This window comes from Dromaius novaehollandiae, chromosome 2, assembly GCF_036370855.1.
Source record: "Dromaius novaehollandiae isolate bDroNov1 chromosome 2, bDroNov1.hap1, whole genome shotgun sequence".
Lineage (NCBI taxonomy): Eukaryota > Metazoa > Chordata > Aves > Casuariiformes > Dromaiidae > Dromaius > Dromaius novaehollandiae.
In genome coordinates this window covers 53,051,716-53,069,634 of record NC_088099.1, presented here as the reverse complement: position 1 = coordinate 53,069,634, position 17,919 = coordinate 53,051,716, and the positions used below count along the sequence as shown (strand labels likewise).

At 41.0% G+C, this 17,919-nt stretch overlaps 1 protein-coding gene across 1 annotated transcript in view; it reads right to left on the bottom strand.

Annotated features, from left to right (window-relative positions):
* Positions 1-17,919, bottom strand: part of ITGA9 (integrin subunit alpha 9) — a 230,863-nt gene that overhangs the window by 83,838 nt on the left and 129,106 nt on the right. The window contains exon 17 of the mRNA XM_026100784.2: positions 12,705-12,781. Within this exon, the coding sequence (XP_025956569.2) occupies positions 12,705-12,781 (77 nt within the window). The remainder of the gene's footprint in view (positions 1-12,704; positions 12,782-17,919) is intronic.

Sequence of the window (17,919 nt, the reverse complement as noted above, 5' to 3'; positions counted from 1 at the left end):
TTGTAGGTAACCAGTAATTCTGAAAATCAGACTCCAAATTTATGCTATATAGATGACAATTAGAAATTCTGCTATGGTTTCAAATTTACCGGCTGTATTACTACACATGAAATGTAAAAGGAAATATTTCACTTTCTTCCCCTTAAGTGCTTAAGAAAAGGAAACCTAAATTTTAAAGTTTCTGGATACAGCAAGTACCATCTCTCTAACATGCTTTAATGTTCTGTATTAATGCCTGACCCACATCATTACACCATGGTCAGCAAGTGAAGAAAGACTAGCTGGGAAAGGCAAACAGAGAAGATCTGCAATGTTCATTTCCCCACCCCCCAAGATGCTGGTGCTTTTATTAATGTGGGCCAGGGGAGACATAATCTGCACTCCAAAAGGTATGCAGGGACATATTTCTCTGTTTCCTGTACTAGAGAGTATTAAAAAAAAAAAAAAAAGTAAAAGCATTTAGCACTTCCCTTTAGTCTGTGCATATCATACACAGCGCAGGGAAGGAATGTGATAAAGTTTGCACTTACCCTATTAGTCTGGGTCACCACCTTTCCCTTCTATATAATAAGGCTTTCTCTCCTTACTGCAAACCTGCACCTACATGGATAAATCCACCACTACTGCCCAACAGACAGTGTAAGCTACAGCAGGCATTAGTTAAACTGCATGTGGATGAAAATGCTTCAAATAAGTGAAGTCTAATCTGTCCTCTAGCTCCATCAGGTGAAGTCATGTTGCTTAGAAGTAGGGGTCCTGCTCTTTTTTTAATCGATGAAAGACCTAAGCAAGTAAACAACATTGGTAACATGACAGATCCAAAGCAGGCTACTCACTTCACCACCCAGCAGCACAGTTAGTCTTCGCAGTTAGCGGGATTCTGAATACAAATTTTGTCTCCATAAATTCTTAGCAGCAACCCTGAAAACCTTCCTCTTGTTGGGGTTTTGTCACAGCCTCTAGAGTCAGGACAAGCTTCAGGGGGAGTTTTACAAACACTTGAGCAAACTAGAACCAGTGACAAGTTGAACCCCTCAGCTGATCTTCTGGGAATTCTTCTGAGGTCTCAGTGAAAACTCAGAAGTAGCAGCCCCACGAACAAATCCAAACCAAGTAAATACTTTGAACAACCCCAGAGGGAGCAGAGCTATTGAATTTTATCCTGCTCCGTTACACCATCTCCCCATCACATGTGCGTTCAAGGTCACTTCTCTCTGCAAAGCTCAAAGCCAATCCAGACCAAGGACTCAGGCAAACACTCGCGCTACCAAGGTTTACTCCAGGCTGCTGTAATCCCCTTCTCGCACTGAAGCGTAAGCCAGTAAAGGAGCGAAGAGACCTCACACAACTGATGACTGGCAGCCTCGCTGAGCTGCATTATGCCGGCTGTGGTAAACCAGCTCTGGGCCCAGCATACAAAGCCAAGGTTTCTAGCTAGAAAGGCTGGAGCCCAGACAGACACAGAGATCAAATCGGGAGATGGAAACCATCACCGCGCCCATCCGCCCACCCCACCCCTCTGGCAGACATTGCTGCTTTCAGTGCAAGGTGGATGGATTCGGATTTCACTGGAAACTGCAGTAGTTCAAGAGCTGGTTCATGCCCTCAGCGGTGGCACGTCCCTCAGCAGGGTATGCCCATCGGTGATGGGTACCAGCAGGGAGGAATTACTCTGCTCCGATTTCAACGCACGGCCGCAGGAACATCCTTCATTCATATGCGGTCAAAGGGAGAGCAGCCAGCCACAGAGTCTGTCAGGAGTTTCTGCGATTAAAATGCTCACCAAACCTCAGCATCTCTCTAAAAATGTTACTTTGGCAGAAAGCACCCAAGTTCACCGAACTGTCAGAAAATCCAGGACAACATTCAAAATCTTTTTAAAACAACTGATGAACTCTAAGAAGGACTACTATTTCTCTATTTCTCTAGCTGAAAATCTTGCTTTTCGGTCTGTGTGTAGCAGGTAACATGACACTGTGGGGAAAAGCGAACGGAGAACATCGGGAGAGGCCCACAGAGATCCTGTGTCAGCAGAGTGCAGCCTGGGAGCGGCGTTGTGCCAATACTACTCCGAATGAATGTGGAATAATAATACGCCAATCTTCCTCCATAGGAAAGGACAGAATGTTCCTGTTCTGTATGAAAAACGTCCTCACTGCAGCGAGCCCCGTGCCCAGGAGGAGCGGAGAAAGTGGAACTGCTTGTGCTTGTGCCCCTTTGGAACAGAGCCGCAGTTTCCAGCTCCTCAGTACCCATCTATATTGCAATTCAGGAACATGGCACAGACAGTTAACTTTGACTCCTTTCCTATAACTTAATTAAAAAAAAAAAAAAGAAAAAAAGCACTTGAATACTAAACAATGGAAAAACACATACACTCTAGGAAAACATTTTTGCTCTTCCTTGCACTATTGAAATGAATTCAGCTACAAGATTAAGTATATGTTACAGCTAGTTACCACATTTTCAAAACTTCCCTGGGACTTACCCTCTCTTCCCCAAGTTAAATTTCTCCACATCTTACCTCCCATAGCTGCGCAATACATGCAACACCCAGCCACCTATGTCTTCGAACTTTCACAATTAAAGTAGAAGTTCTATGCAGGGGGCAATGTCCCCATAAAAATGCCCTTTATCCTATCACCCTACACAAATCTGTTGCCTTTCTTTTATTATTAGCAGCAATTTCAATTGTACCCAGATGTTCATAACCCTTTATAAACAGAACTGAAGAATCAATGGGGAAGGAGCTGACTCTGCTTTCACACAGTGTTTACTCCAGGGAGCAGGTTTTCATTTGAATGGAGTAACCCCGCTTTATGACACTGTCACATGAAAGCAAGATCAAGCACAGCATCCACAGAAGCTAAAATCTAATCTCTCACTCTTGCAGACACACATGCAAGGTAGTATCTTTTATAACCACGAGCAGTGTCCCTGCAACCAATGATACCGTGCTCCTGGGACAAAGTTATTCCCATACATACTTGTGTAAGGCTGCGTCCTAAGGTTGGAACACAAACAAAAACTGATCAGTAGTGGTAAAAAGAAATGGTCCAAGGCACATAGCTGGAAGTTACACACACCAGCTTGATGTGAAAAAAATCTATTTTTCCTGTTTGTTAAAATATTTGAAGAGTTTCAACTGAAGATTACTGTCCATAGATCTGGCAGAGGAAGTTAATTTGGAGGATGGATTCAGTAACACTTTCTAACAGAAGGTTTCTAGGAATTAGATTATTAACAAAGTCACCAAATAAGCCACATTTTTACCAGAGAAATTATGCCTTCAGAAACTGATTTCCTATTTAAATCTGATTAGACAGGTTGGACTGTTTATCCCATTTGGGGAATGCTGAGGTGCAATATGTGATTGAAAAGCATACTCAGCTGAGCATGGAAGAGGGAGAAAAAGACCAGTGCCCTCTACACCAGTCACTTTTAGAGGTCAATAAAAGACAGTTCATCAGAGATGAATAGTTAGAAACAGCAGAGGTTTGTTACTTAGGGAAATTTGTTTTTGAGTAGCAGGTGTTGTACGTCATGAAAAAGTTATGTCTAAATGTCAAACATGTTAACCAACATATACCCACTAAAGTATCAGCAACACTTCTCCTTTGTTTCAACCCTAAAGCATGCTCAGAACCAGCAAAGTGATTTACCTGCAGACCTACAAAGATTTTGTCATTGCAAGATATACCAAAAAAAAAAAAAAATTCACACAGCTGCATGACAAAAGAGCAAGTGTTTATATATGTATGTGTGTAGGTATGTATCCACCGAGATGTACTTTGGAAATGCAAAACAACGGTGCCTCTGCTTTTCACTGTAGTCTGTCCAGTATCAAGAACTTCAGCTTCTTGAGGCAGCTAACATATGACAGCACTGCCAGAGGTTAAGCTTTGGTTTTCTTAGCTATATACTTTGGTTGCAAGGGCAAGCAACAATATAGTGCCTTGCAATTTCTTAGATCCATAAAACACCGGTGTTGGGATGTTCACAAAGAATGCAAGGCTATATATTGGTTCAACAATAAAGTCAATTTACACCAAAGCACATTGCTTTTGTTTTGAGTTTTAAAAAAACAAGCAAACAGTAAAATCCTATTCCAGTAGATAGAGTGAAGTGGTTTTTACAAAGCAGAGCAGTGGCTTGTACAATACCCCTGACTGGTAATGAGTGGCCTGCTATTAAAAAGCAGAGAGTGGAAATCTGTATTCTTGCATTACATGTGGAGTACTGAGGTCTGTTGCCACTCATCACTTGATGGCTCTATTACCATCTGGATGGGTTCAGTCACCGTATGTTCAAAAGGAACAGGACTGGCCACAGCTATCGAATTGGACTTTATTTATTTTGTGAGAGATTTATGAAGCTCTGTGTGCAGCTAGCCAGATGGAAACCAAAGAGCCATTCCTTCATCCCCATTCACCCTCAACAGTGGAAAACATTCACTCGTTCCTCAGACGATGCTCCCACTGCAGCTTGTACTACATCCTGATTAATTGCTGGCACTGCTGGGTAGCCCTTTCAGGAAACTGCAAATCAGATCCTGGATGTGCTACAACAAAATTTTCCATGTGCCTCACAAATGCAGCATTCAATCTATTAGCAACTGGTTGTAGGTAAAAGATAAATCAGAACTCTGCCTCCTGGATTCACCGACCAGACTTAATTCCAAATACAATTACAAATGTACTAATATACACAAAATGGTATAATAATAAGCCTTTTCATTTCATCTTTTGCAGTGCACCAAATTACCTTGAAATAGCATTAAAATATGCGTGATTTCTTGGGAAAATAGAAAAGAATCTACTCATACGCACTTTTCCAAAGTTTTCCCATTCTTCTCTCCCTGGAAACAAGTCTTTCAGTACTTAAAAAGATCTGAACTTAGGATAGGGCTGGGTATGATCAAGTGACTCGCAAGCAGCACATGACTCCCAAGGGATCAGTCAGGGCTCTGTATCTGTGTCCCTGGAGTCAGGAATATCCACATTGGTATCTACAGCTTAAATGCAAACAAGGTCCCAACTGAAAGCCCAAGAGCACTTTCCTAGCACTAGATATGCTAAACCATAGCACATGCTGTTTTTCTTTTGTTGTTTTTTATGAAGCAGAAAACTAGCTATTTAGAGTAGCCTGGCTAGGGTAAACAGAGTGTCGAAAACATTTTTGAAAGAGGTGCGAGTTCAATGAAAGATATAAAAGATAAAACGAGTGAAAACAAATTCTTCATCTGCTATGAATGAAGAGGAAGGAAAAAATAGATATTATCTGAGCATGTAATTAAACTCTAAATGAAAGGATATTGTTTTTCCTCATCACCAATGTTTGGTTAAGATGCACTTCAGGGGCATAAAACCACAATGGGCAGGCCACGAAATGTGAGGCCTCTCTGGAAGCAAATTCCTGTTGTTTGATCAAAGCAAGATAAGTGCTGAGGCATAAGCCTGGTCAAATTTATGAAACAGCTTTGCTTCCCACATTAAACCACAAGCTTACAGCTTTTCTCCACAGGTTTACAAAGCCTATGATCAGTGAAAACCCTTATTTAAAAAACTGCTAAAACATTACTATATTCATGAAATACACACACTACTATATTCATGAAATACACTCAGAAAAGTTTTGATCTTTCTGATCGAAACTTGACGTTACTGCTCCTTCCTTTGGAGCACACTGCCTATCTGCACTGTTACCACACTAAACTAATATTCTGCACTATTACTGCTTGAGTTGGTGAAAACTAAATTGGACGAAGCTGTCATAACGCGTGTTTTTATCTGTGATTTCTGGATTCCTTCAGCTCAGGTTCTGTAATAATCTGACAGGTCAAAATGAAACTGCTGAGATTCATTTCATGTGCCCAGGGAATCAGAGGGAGTATTACCACCAATTTTACTGAGTCCATCACCATATTCTTTACTGCACCTGTAAGTAGCATTTGCAAAGCAATCACATGGCTCTATCAGTTGCATAGCTAGTCACCCATGTGAATTATTCATTCTTCACAAATACAAACAATATGCTTGTAAACTGGGGAGTTGCTCCAAAGCCCAGTAAGCTTGGGGTGGGAGGAAGAGGCAAGCTCTCCCTTGTGTTTTCTGTTAGGTCGGCGTTAGGTCCTCTGAGATTACATCCCAAAGACTAACCAAGAACCAAAAGATCTAACCATTTACCTGCCTGTTGAGTACCTAAGCCAAAACAGATCAAAGAAGCAAAAGGAGGATTGGCAGAAACCTTGTTAATTCTTTAATAAGTCACAGAAGGAACTTCTTTGGGGAAAAAAAGCTTCTGTAGAACTGGCCATAAGATTTCTGGCAATACTTCTGCATCATAAATTACTGCTTTATTAAAATGGAAATATTTCAAACTCAATGAATTTTTTGACAGACTGGGATTTTGTCCATTTGCTGGCTAATTCCAGAGGGGCTGACAGAAGCAGAGATGGCCAAGTCACAAGCTTGACCTTTCAACTGGAGAAAGGACTTTTCGCAAAAATTCCATTTCACAGTAAGCTTTTGAAAGCTTTGGCTTCAATGCAAAACAATTTGCAAAAACTTGAAAGTCTGCAAAATGCACCTGTTGCCCTTTTCACTCTAATTTGCAGCAATATATACAGGAACCCCAATCAGTCTGTAGGGGAAGAAGGTCAATTTGAGTCTGTAATAAAAGGTGTCTGTTAAGGATGCTCTAAACCAATATAATAATAATAAAAAAAAGTTAAATATTCCAAACAGCCAGACATGCAGGCAGAAGTAGCCGAATGGGTGAGTAATCCTATTTCTAATGACAGATGAAGGGTAAGCTTATGCCACATAAATATATGGGACACAGACTTCCTCTTGGAACCTTCTCAGGAACAGTAATATTTATTATGGCATTTTCTATCCAAGGAGGCTCATGGTCTTGTCTTTACAAACTGATTTTCATAACGTGCAGGCAGCTCACTTCACTCACGCTGGAATACAGCAGCTACATGACATGCTGCAACATCGTTTTTCTTCTTGCACTATTTGTTTTCCATAAAGCTGTTCAATTCATTGTGGGACACAGGCTGTCGCTATATTTACACAGTCATACAGGATTTCCCCTCTAGCTGCATCTCCTAAGGAAGCCACCACCCATTCTGCTCTGGTCTTTTAGCCGGTTTGTTTATTATAGCTGAAAGTAAGTCTGTTTTTTCAAACACCCTTACTATTACTCAAACATCTCCTTTGTAATTTTCATTCAGTTCCCATTAGAGTCTAAACAAGGCCTGATAACTACTATTGCCTTTGCAGATAGATACCTGAGTGCCCATCAGCTGGTTTAGTATCGCAGATAAGACTTGTGTTCCTGTCTGCCCTGCTCTTCTAGCAGTTTTAGGTTCTCCTTCAAAGACCAGAGTGCTTTTCTCCCATAGAAAGTAACAGAAGCATGGATGAGCAGATTTTTAAGGCTAGAAAAGTCTAACCCTCCACAAAACGCATACTGCAGATATTCACCCAGCCCATCATGAGGAAACAGATGCATTTCAGGTTCTTAACAAGTAGCTATGTGAAGGCTCAATAAAAATGTGCTATTTACTACACAAACCTAATGGAAAAGACATTTGCTGCGCTGAGAAAACAGAGTGAGGCATTCAAGTCAAGCATGATATGTAATAAACGTATTTTTAATATTAAAAAACATATTTGAAAATAATAGCTAACAGAACACTCTTAATTGCATTTTGCTTTTCAGTACTGTATTGCTGGCAAACACAACTGGTTTCTTATTGCTGTCCCAAAGGCTGTGGCTATAAAAATAAATCATATTGCAAAATATTTCATTCCCATATCTCTTATGGTTTCAGATTGTGCCATTAGAGTTACCTATATGCAACACATAAAGACCTTTTTTATGCTAATATACTTTTAAGTCTCCTCTTTCTTAAGTCACTTTCTTTTTTTTTTTTTTTTTAAATGGGGCATTACTGCACAAATAGGGCCAGATTTTGCTCTCTCCGATGACAGCCGCAAGCTTTAACGACTGAGATTCTTTGATGGTGAGGCCATGAGGTAGTCCATGTACTCTGTGGTGCCAAAAGCTCACATGGTTATTAAGAAAAATGGATTTGAAAAGAGTCATGACTGGAAAGGTGAACTCCCTGTCTTCTGCCCCTTCTGTTTCTCCCACCACTCCCTTTGCTGAGTCCCCAGCACACTTCACAAGTCCTTTTGCCCCCACTCCTAAGCTGCCACCTGCACTTGTATGCTCACAACACTCAAACACCTAGTAGTAAGTCCAGGCCACGCACAGGCAAGATCTGTTGTAGCAGCCCTAGCACACCGCCATGCAGCAGCTCTGCGTGCTCGGTCTTTACGCCTGCCCCGTGAAGTTTATTTTCCCACAGTCTGTTTCATCAGGCCCCGCTCCCATCATTGCTACCCCCCTCTGCTGATGTTATATGTCCTTGCTGGTAGAGGTGGCATCGGGGAGAGCAAGGAGCCTCACAGGCAGGTTTGCAGCCGCAGTGCTGGCAGACGCCCACGATGGCCCTAGGCTGGTGGCTGCATGTTGGTGACGGGCGGTTCTTTGGCGAGGAGATTTTACTCAGGTCACAGAGAAGATTCACCTTGATAAAGTCAGAGACCCACAGAAAAGTTGGTTGGAAATGATCTCTCGAGGGGTCGTACAGTCCATCCTCCTCCTCCTCGAAGCAGGACTGTGGCCAACAGGAGATCAGCTCCGCTGGGACCTCATCTAGCCAAGTCTCGAGAGGCTGGCACAGCAAAGAATCCAGTCTCTCTGGGCAACTGGGTCCAGTGCAGCACTAACCTCCTAAGTGAAAAAGTTTTCCCAGTCTCCCATCTGAACCTGCCTGCCACAATCCATGACTGAAGCCCCTCATGGCATCTGACACGATCAGGAAGAGTGTGGTTCCCTCATCTTTGTAACTACTCTCCATCCCTACAACAAATGTGAGCAGGTTTACATGCAAACCCACGCTGACGAAGGCGGATGAGCCTGAAGAGAGGCTTAAGAGAGATTCTCTGTTAACTGAAAACAAGCCCTTTCCTATTCAGAGTAAGTGCATTGCGACTCTTCTTTACTCCAGTGTACTGCATGTAACCCAGACCTTCAGCCCAAGCATCCAAGGACACCTTTCACTGTCACAGAAGTATTAACAGAAACAAAATATGAACCTCCAACATATCCTCCCCATTGCTAATCATCACAAAAACTTTCGGAAGCCTCAGAAGTCTTTACATTTTTTATAATTTCCCACTTTTGAGCAGTCCCACTCTCTCCTCTCCTTGCCTCTACCAGTTTCACAGGGAGGGTTTCAGCTCACCCAGCAGCACAGTTTTCACATGCAACAGCTCCTTGACAGCCTCGCCAACAGGAAAGGACGAGGCAAAACCAATCAATCACACCTGGTCAAAACTGCGGCAAAGTTTCCAGCTTATGCCTGCAGATTTGCCTTGTTTGGATAAAAGGCTGCATATTAAGTCATTACCTGGACTGAGGGTTGAACGTCCAGGACTCTCTAATTGTTTGTTTGTTTTAATCAAAGTGCAGTGCTTCCCAGTTGAGGGCACATGAATAAGCGTTGGCAAGGGAAGGAAGATCCCAAAAACCGCGCAATCTGTGCAGACCTGTTTAGCTCTTGCCAACACGGGGCTGTTTTTCCTAATAGTCACTTGGTATATTGTTTTGGCATCTTCAAAGCTGGGTGCAATCTTTTAACTCCATAATTCTTAGTGATTCGAATGCATTGCCAGGGAACTCAAAATCGGAGTAGCTTGCGCTGTACCTGAGCTTGTACGTGTGACCTCAGCAAGCAAGCCTCACGATGCTAATGTAACCCGAGCAGTAGCTAACTTCCTATGCACACAGATTCTCTAACCAGCACATGTTTAAAAGCATTTTATACTGGGAGGCACAAAAATATACATTACAATATATGGCTCTCTGCACAGCTTTTGGCCCTAGCGTGCTACAAATGAATGAAAAGTGTGTAAGAACAGCTAGATTAAGTCAGCTCATCTAGTTCACAGTCCTGTGTCCATTTTTAAAGCAGAGGCCTATGGAAGAACAAGGCAAGTACATGGTGTTATTTTCCTGACATATTTCTGCAGCATCCAACATTCACACTTAGTCTTATTACATATCTCTTCCATTAACTTAATCCATTATGTTTTTTGAACCTCAGCATTACAACACCTCCAAAAGTAGAATCCACACTAACCATGTCTTGTATGAAGGACACTCTTAATTGCATTTTGCTTTTCAGTACTGTATTGCTTTGTTACTCTCTTCTTTCCATTACTCTGAATAACTCAGTATCATTTGCAAACTTTATCACCTTGCTATTCATTTTTAGCAGAATATTTTCCTGATCAGTTATGTATATGGTGAATACCAGTGGCTCTAGCACAAACACTTGTGGAGGTTTCTGCATCAGGAAAACAGACCATTTATTCTTGCCCTTTGTTTTTTATCTTTTAACTACGAAGTAGTGCTCAGGCACTATTCATCTTAGCCCTGAACAAATTATTTTCTTTGTGAACCTTTGGTGAGAAATCCTAATGAAAATCTTTTGGAAGCCCAAGTAGATCATATCAACTGAATCACCCCACCACATGCTCAGTGACATCTTCAAAGAACTGCAGCAGATCCGAGAGACAGCGTATACTTCTCTGAAAGCCTTCCCCAATACATCTAATGCATCCATGTGTCCACTAATTGTATTCCTGATTTTAATTTCTACCAATAAATCCACCATATTTAGTCAGACATCATTATTGAGACAAGAGCATTGCCATAGCCTTGTTAATAGCAAAGTTAGTTGCTTAGTTCCTGGGTGCACATAGGAATAGATTTCCTGTTCATGCTTTTTCTACAAAAGCATACTTTGTTCACAGATTTTACAGAAACAGGAATAATGTGAAAAATTGCTAACAGCATTCTTTAGTGAAAGGTATATGGGTCTGGAAAAATGACCATATTCAACACAGGCACTTCCCTAAAATCAGAATGCCTAGCATGTTTTTGTATTTTTATGGACAGAAAAATCATTCTGTTTTCTTTAGAGATACTCAGTCTGTTATGTTTCTTAATAACTGAAGCTGGCACAGTCCTTTACCTAAAGGAAACTCATTCATTGTAGACTTGATTGATTTGATGACATCCTGTTTATCTCAAACAGGACTTCAGAATGTCACTGAATAAAAAAGACTTGAGAGTTTTTGTTCAACATTTTGCTATAGGAATGTTGTACCATGTTCGAATAACCAAGCTTTTTGACAGTTGCGGCTTTTAAATTGCCATGATAACATAAATAACAGCTGTAAAAGTAAATAGTGTAATGCTCCAATCACTCAGTACAGCTCTTACTGCTCCGATTACCATGCACTGACTGACAACAGTTTTTAGAACCTGTCCCTTACTTTTTATTGATTATTTCTTACCTGCAGGACAAAATCCCTTGTTTGTTTTCCCAGTCCGCACAGACAGGTCTCCAATTCTGCTTTTAATACATTTTGCTCTCCACTAACCTCTAGCAAAAGGTCAAAAATCCAGACTAATCACAGTTGAAGCTTGGACTCCACAACCTGAGACCTAATCCAGGTCCCAGCCAATGCAGTGAAACATTCCTGTTGACTTCAGTAGTGTCTGGAGAAGTCCATAACTTCTCAGATTTGACTTTGGTTCAGTTTTGTCTCCAACTACAACTACAGCACATTGTAGACTTACATAAAACCTGTGTATATCTGCTGACTATTACTTCTTTCTTTTTTGTTTTTCTAAAGTAGAGCAGTTTCTTCCCCTCTCTTACCCGACCTGAAAGCAAAGTGTTTCACAGAAAGGATCTGCATCAAACAGCAAAACCCCTGACACACAATTAAACAACTCGCATCAGCACTTACAGTTCTAAAAATGTGCTTAACATGCTGGAAGAAAAAGGAAACAGAAGTGATGTGTGAAGTTCACCTTTAGCCTGATTTATCCAGAAATTGAATAACTACATCCTGGCAAAGAACAGGCAGGTGTTTTCCTAGGATCACCAGTCAAAAGGGACAGAACATATCTTGCCTTGTCTACTTAATGAGGTTTATTATCCCAAAAGAAAGTGAAATCACACACACACACACACACACACACATATTATTAACAGAAAGGAATGACAAAGGAAGGCAATATTTCAGGAGAGTTAGCAAAATCACACAAGTTCAGAAATTAAAATATATAATTTAAACCTCAAAAGAAGATTAACCAATTCACCATATTCCCAGTTGTTATTTTCTTCTTCTGTGTGCCATTTTTTCTGAATGAAAATGCTTTGCCACATACAATTTTACTCCTACCATGCCATAAATGGTGTTTTATTGTCTCTGAAAAGTAGCACAGTCTAGCAGATCGAGATCTGACTTGGGCATATTTCTTTACTTTCCCTGTCCCCCTCCACCATCCTTTTTTTTTTCCCCTCCAGTTTTGTCTTTGTATCTTACTTTGTGTGTGCACACAGCCTACCACCATGGGTGTTCTGATTTTATGTATATTCTCTACACCTTCCTGCACTAAAGATGGTATCATCGTCATCATCATTCTAGTCTGGAATAGGATATAAAAGGTCTGTATTTGTATTTTGGATTTTCAATGCTTCTTACATAAAATGAATAACATAGGAGCAGGAAAGAAGAACAAGAAAAAAAAAATCATCCACTCACCTAGACAGCAATAATTTACCCTGAAGTTTTAAATCAGCAGCACAGTCATCAGATTGACAGTTCCTCTCAAAAACAGTCTGCGAAAAACAGAGAAAAGTACTGTTATAGCGTGAAAAGGATAAGATCAAAGTTCTCTTCAAGAAGCAACATGTTTGGATGAAATGAAAAAACACTGAAGTTTGTGACATGGAAATGTACGGTGTGGACGTTAAGGAAATTCAAAGGCAGCCAAATCTCATCTTTATCAGAAACCTCTTTATTCTGTTATAATTGAACAAGAAGGTTCACCAAAACCAGACTCTCAGCGATTTTCCTCAATCCATTCTTGCTTCTCATCTCACAAGAATTACTTCTCACACAGTATTTCTGGCACTCTTATTTCTGATGCCAACACACGTGCATGAAAATGAAACAGAAAACTATTTATAAAACTATTTTCAGTCCTAAAAACTGGAATAGAAGAAATCATGAACCAAACACATTCACTGACCTACAGTAAAGATAAAGACTTAAATCTTTTCTTAGTTTTTGTATACGGTAGGAAACATTTCAGGTATCCTACAAGCAATAGAAAATTACAACTGTGACACACCAGCGATACCCTGCAACAATGGAATTGCTGTCCATCTTGTGAATTCTGGGAAAGACCACCATTTCTGAAATTAAATGGACTGATAAAACTAGGATTTGTAAAAGGCAGATACATCACTAGGCATGGGCGCACCATTTAGGCAGCAAAGAGAATGGCAGGTTGACAGAAAGGGAATATGTGAGACGCCTACATAAGCCTAAGCAAACCTCTATGGAAATTCGTCATGGCTAAATGAGGCAGCCATCAGTGAGATAAGAGGGCAGGAACATATTTGTGGTGTCCAACACGCCCAAGTTCTGTCAAGGTCATGGTCACTTTTCAATCTCAAGGTCACTTCCCCCCCCCCATTGAGAACAGGGACCAATACCTTTCTGGAGAGCTGACTAGACTTTTTAGGCTGCAGGGTTCATTCTCTCAGAGGTGTAATGCTTTTCAGCTTATGAAATATTCAAAGGACAAATACCCCAAATGAGGATTACAGAAACTGTTCACCTAGGATACCTGACACTCCGTGAGTCTCTTCCTTTAATATGCATATTCCTTTCTACAAGCTTGGTTCCATGACTGTCATCTCCAAAGTAAATACATTTCAATCATAAATGCAGAGAGACAGCAAATCTGTGTAACATGCGGACAACGATCAGACTGCACAGAGTTGCAGGGACTCAGGGGAAAAAAGACATACAGAGTTAACATGTGTTTGAATAGCTCTGCCCAACTGTATCAGCACTGGAGAAAGACTTTGAGTCTTAAGCCCAGAGGGCAGAGAGATTTCTAGTCCTCGCCTTACTAAGGAGATTCTTACCAAAGGAGACAGCCAGCTTTACATTTTCTATACTGTCCGAGCTCTCCAAACAGACGTGGACCTTTGTGAAGCTGGTTAGCATTGGACTAGCAGATTTCAAACTATACTGTAAGTTGCACTAAGCTCCAACAAGAAGAAAGACTCAAGAAAGTCAGAAGGTGGGCAATTCACCGGGGGCTAGTTACTCTGCCCGTTCATTTTCCTTTCCTACCTTTCATTTTCTCAGAATTTTAGAAGTGGAAATTGTAGGGGATTTAAATGCAAAGGCTGAACTTACACTTTCTCCTTGATAAAGATTATTAACACCAAAGGGCAATAATCATGAGACAACCCAGTCCTGAGACAGGAGCTGGCATGGGAATTGCTCTCAAAATGTGGGACATTTCAAAGGTACGGCCTCAGAGCCCTCAAAATTAATCCTCAAGAACTAGAGTAGCTATATATAGGAAAGACTGTTTGACCCTCAGAGGAGAAAGAAAAATAAACTGTAGAAATATCCTTGCCTGACAATTTCCCTGTTTGTATTGCAGAAATCTTGGCAAAGTGAACAGGGTGATCAAAGATATGACCTACACTTTTAAAAGAATCAAGTACTGTAAATACATTTAAGGAACTACCTAATAATCCTGGAATTTTGTTTCTAAATCTATAGTTCAGCAGGAATGAACAAATACCTTGTTTCCTAAAACTACTGAGCACATATCTCTTCCACTACATCATGCACTACACCACCAGCTACTTTGAAATATATTAGGAATATTTTGTTATGCCAGAGCAACTCAAGTTCCTATGCAGCACTGAGATAGGAGAAAGAAATATGGATGAGTCCCCAAATCCAGAACTGTGGAGGAGTGAACCCTGCTTCTGTGCAGGCTCTTGAACTGGTTCAGGTTTGGGGAAGAAAAGATTTCCAGTCCTGCCAGAACTTCCCAGTGGCCAGGACGCCTTCAGACTGCTGGAGCTGGTTCAGCAGCCAACTCCATCACATTCTGATGATATCTCTGGATTATTTTGCTATTTCCCACCATTTCTCTGGACTGAACAGATGTTGCCATGACTGCATCCCACCTTGCTTGTGACTGCTAGAGCCTCAACCCTGTCGCTTTTCACAGCCAAAGCAATCTGCTTTCTCCACTTATTCTTCCGCTATGTTGGCCTCTCCCCGCTCCATCCCCCAAAACTAGTGCTTCTTCTGCCTTTCTGGTCTACTAACTCCTGTCTGTCCAAATCACTCCTAAAGAAATAGAGGGTAAACACACTGTAAGTCACCATAACATTTGTGAAGATTGCTTAGATATTTTCTTACTATGCCCTTACTTGGTCTGTTTGGGCTGTGATCTCTTTGAGCCAGACACTACCTGCTCAACATCTGCATATTGTTTAGAGCACAGTTCCATTGTCAGCATATTCACAGGCCCTACTGTAATATAATCTTTAATTCTAATTCTATGAGATCTTAGAACTGGATTAGGCTTTACAATAACATTTTTAGGTATTTATAGAGCTCGTCATATGTTCGAAGTTTAGAGCAAGGTAACTAATTTTCATGCCACTGGGCTGTAGGTATTAACCAAATGTGGATAAGGGAAATTGGGTAATACAAATTGATTCATGCTGTTGAAACACTTCATAATTTTTGAAGCTACTGTTATCCAATGTGAAGAGAAGTAGTCCAGAACAGGGGTTTTACAGAAGTTCAAAACCCATTGATTCTTACTGGAGTCCACTTAAATTGTACCAAGTACCTCACAGTTTTGAATACGCTTATCAGAGATGTTCATGAAGATTCTTTATGTAAGAAGTATATTCGTGAAAAATTCAAAGGGTTTTTCTGGGGGGTATGCAGAGAAGGAAGGGAGAATAGAATTGTCCTGAGTGACCTGAATGAGAAACACAGCCACATTTCTTATATCAAGGCCACAATACTTCTATCCGGCATTTCTGACGGAGAAATAGGTGTCTGCATGCTCACTGGTGCAAAGATGATAATCCCAATGTTTTTACGACATACTGTGTTCACAGTACAAGCAGAGAACCAATGCCAGCTAATGACAGCGTGTGCACAGCAATCTGGTCAGATATCCTGGCATCACCAGATCTACAGCAAAACACAGAGTAAATCCAATGTTTTTGGGATCTGTGATTCTTCTCTGCACTCTCTTTTGTTGTGTAGGACCCAGCAGGTCCTGAGAATTGCCCCGTAGCACTTCCTACCAAGTCACCAGACATTCTGGACAAACATGCAATTTCCTCAAACTCTGCCTGACAGCACTTCTGGGCAGAAAAGAAGATTCTTCTAGGGAAATCAATAAAGGTGGCAGATGCATCCTAAAGAGTTAGTAGATATGGATGCATGTTGCCAAAGTCCTTTAGAGGGCAATTTAGAAAGCCTAACTTAAAAGACACTAATTACAAAGAGTGAACAGGTATGTCTGTACACAACATCAAGAAGAGACCTAGAGTCAGCTGAGAAGGCAGATGCATCTAGACTGGCACTCAGCTCAGGGCCTCACAGCAAGCACCTTTGTGTCCAGACCAGCTCCTAGAGAACGGCACAGAGCTGCATTCCACATTTTGTGGTAGAGGCCAGGTGTGCATCTACAATCCTCTGCCCCAGGAAGGAGGGGGAGTTTGAATCCACAGTTCTGTATCCTAAGGCATCCTAAACACTGAGCTGCTGGGTAAAGATATTCTCCTATTCCTTCCTGCTGACGTTGGACTGCTAAGGCATGAGGCTAGAAGGAAAATACACAAGAAAGAGCCTGACTTCAGCCTAATGGCTTCAGCTTTCTACTCATAGGAAGCAATCTGGGGTTTCAAACCTGACTCCCTAAATCACTTAAGTTCCTTCCAACAGTTGTCTAAAATTAAACACATTTATGTTTCAGGGAGTAGAGAAGAGAACAGGAAACAGAAAAAACTGAAAAAGGCTGTGTTTATGGCACTCCTGCCCACAGAAAATACTGGAAATCATCCAATAAGCAAAGAAAATAAGTAATTTCAAGATATTTAGCCCCACCAAAATTCAGGGAAGCACACAGAAGTTTCAGGTCTGAGCCAAAACATGTAGTCAAGCCCTTGCAAAGTTGCCAGTATTGTGTTTCAGCACAAGTTGCTTCCATCCTTTTACAGAAAAAGGGAGACAGCTGAAGGACAACGCATGAAGAGCATGGAGACAAACTGGATTCCTGAAAGAACTCTTCAAAACATCCTTTTCTAGTTTGGGTATTAAAAGGGGGACCAGACTGGATTCAGCCTAGATCAGACCTGAAGCAGCACATCAGTCCACAAATAGTTAAGAGTGCACCTCAAAAGGAAAAGGTAGCAGAGCTGGCCCTCAGTAATCGAGTATCCGTTCCTTCAACTTCCTAACTCTGCCATATACTTCAGTGGAATAAATCAGGTTATTCAGAATAATCTGGATTAAGACTATAGTATTCCAACCTCTACACTGATTTCACCTAAACTGTCACCATATGTGTAAGGATGACTTAGCAATTAAATCATGAACAAAAGTACATCTATTTAAGGATGTAGGATAAGGGGGTTTGTTAGTCTAATAATTCTCTACTGTTTAGACCTCAGTGTTGTGGCTATTACCACATTAGCTGGAGAAGTTAGGTTCCCGGGTCCTTGTTTAGTGACCAGAATATGTGATCTGATTTTTAAGAATATGAAGCAGTAAGCAAATCTCACTGCCTTTTCTAGAAAAAAATTCCTCTTCTACAGTTTTACAGATCAGTCACATATATATTAATGTGCCTAAACACAGACACAGGAACCTGATTTTAGACCTTTTTAATTTATTTATTTTTATT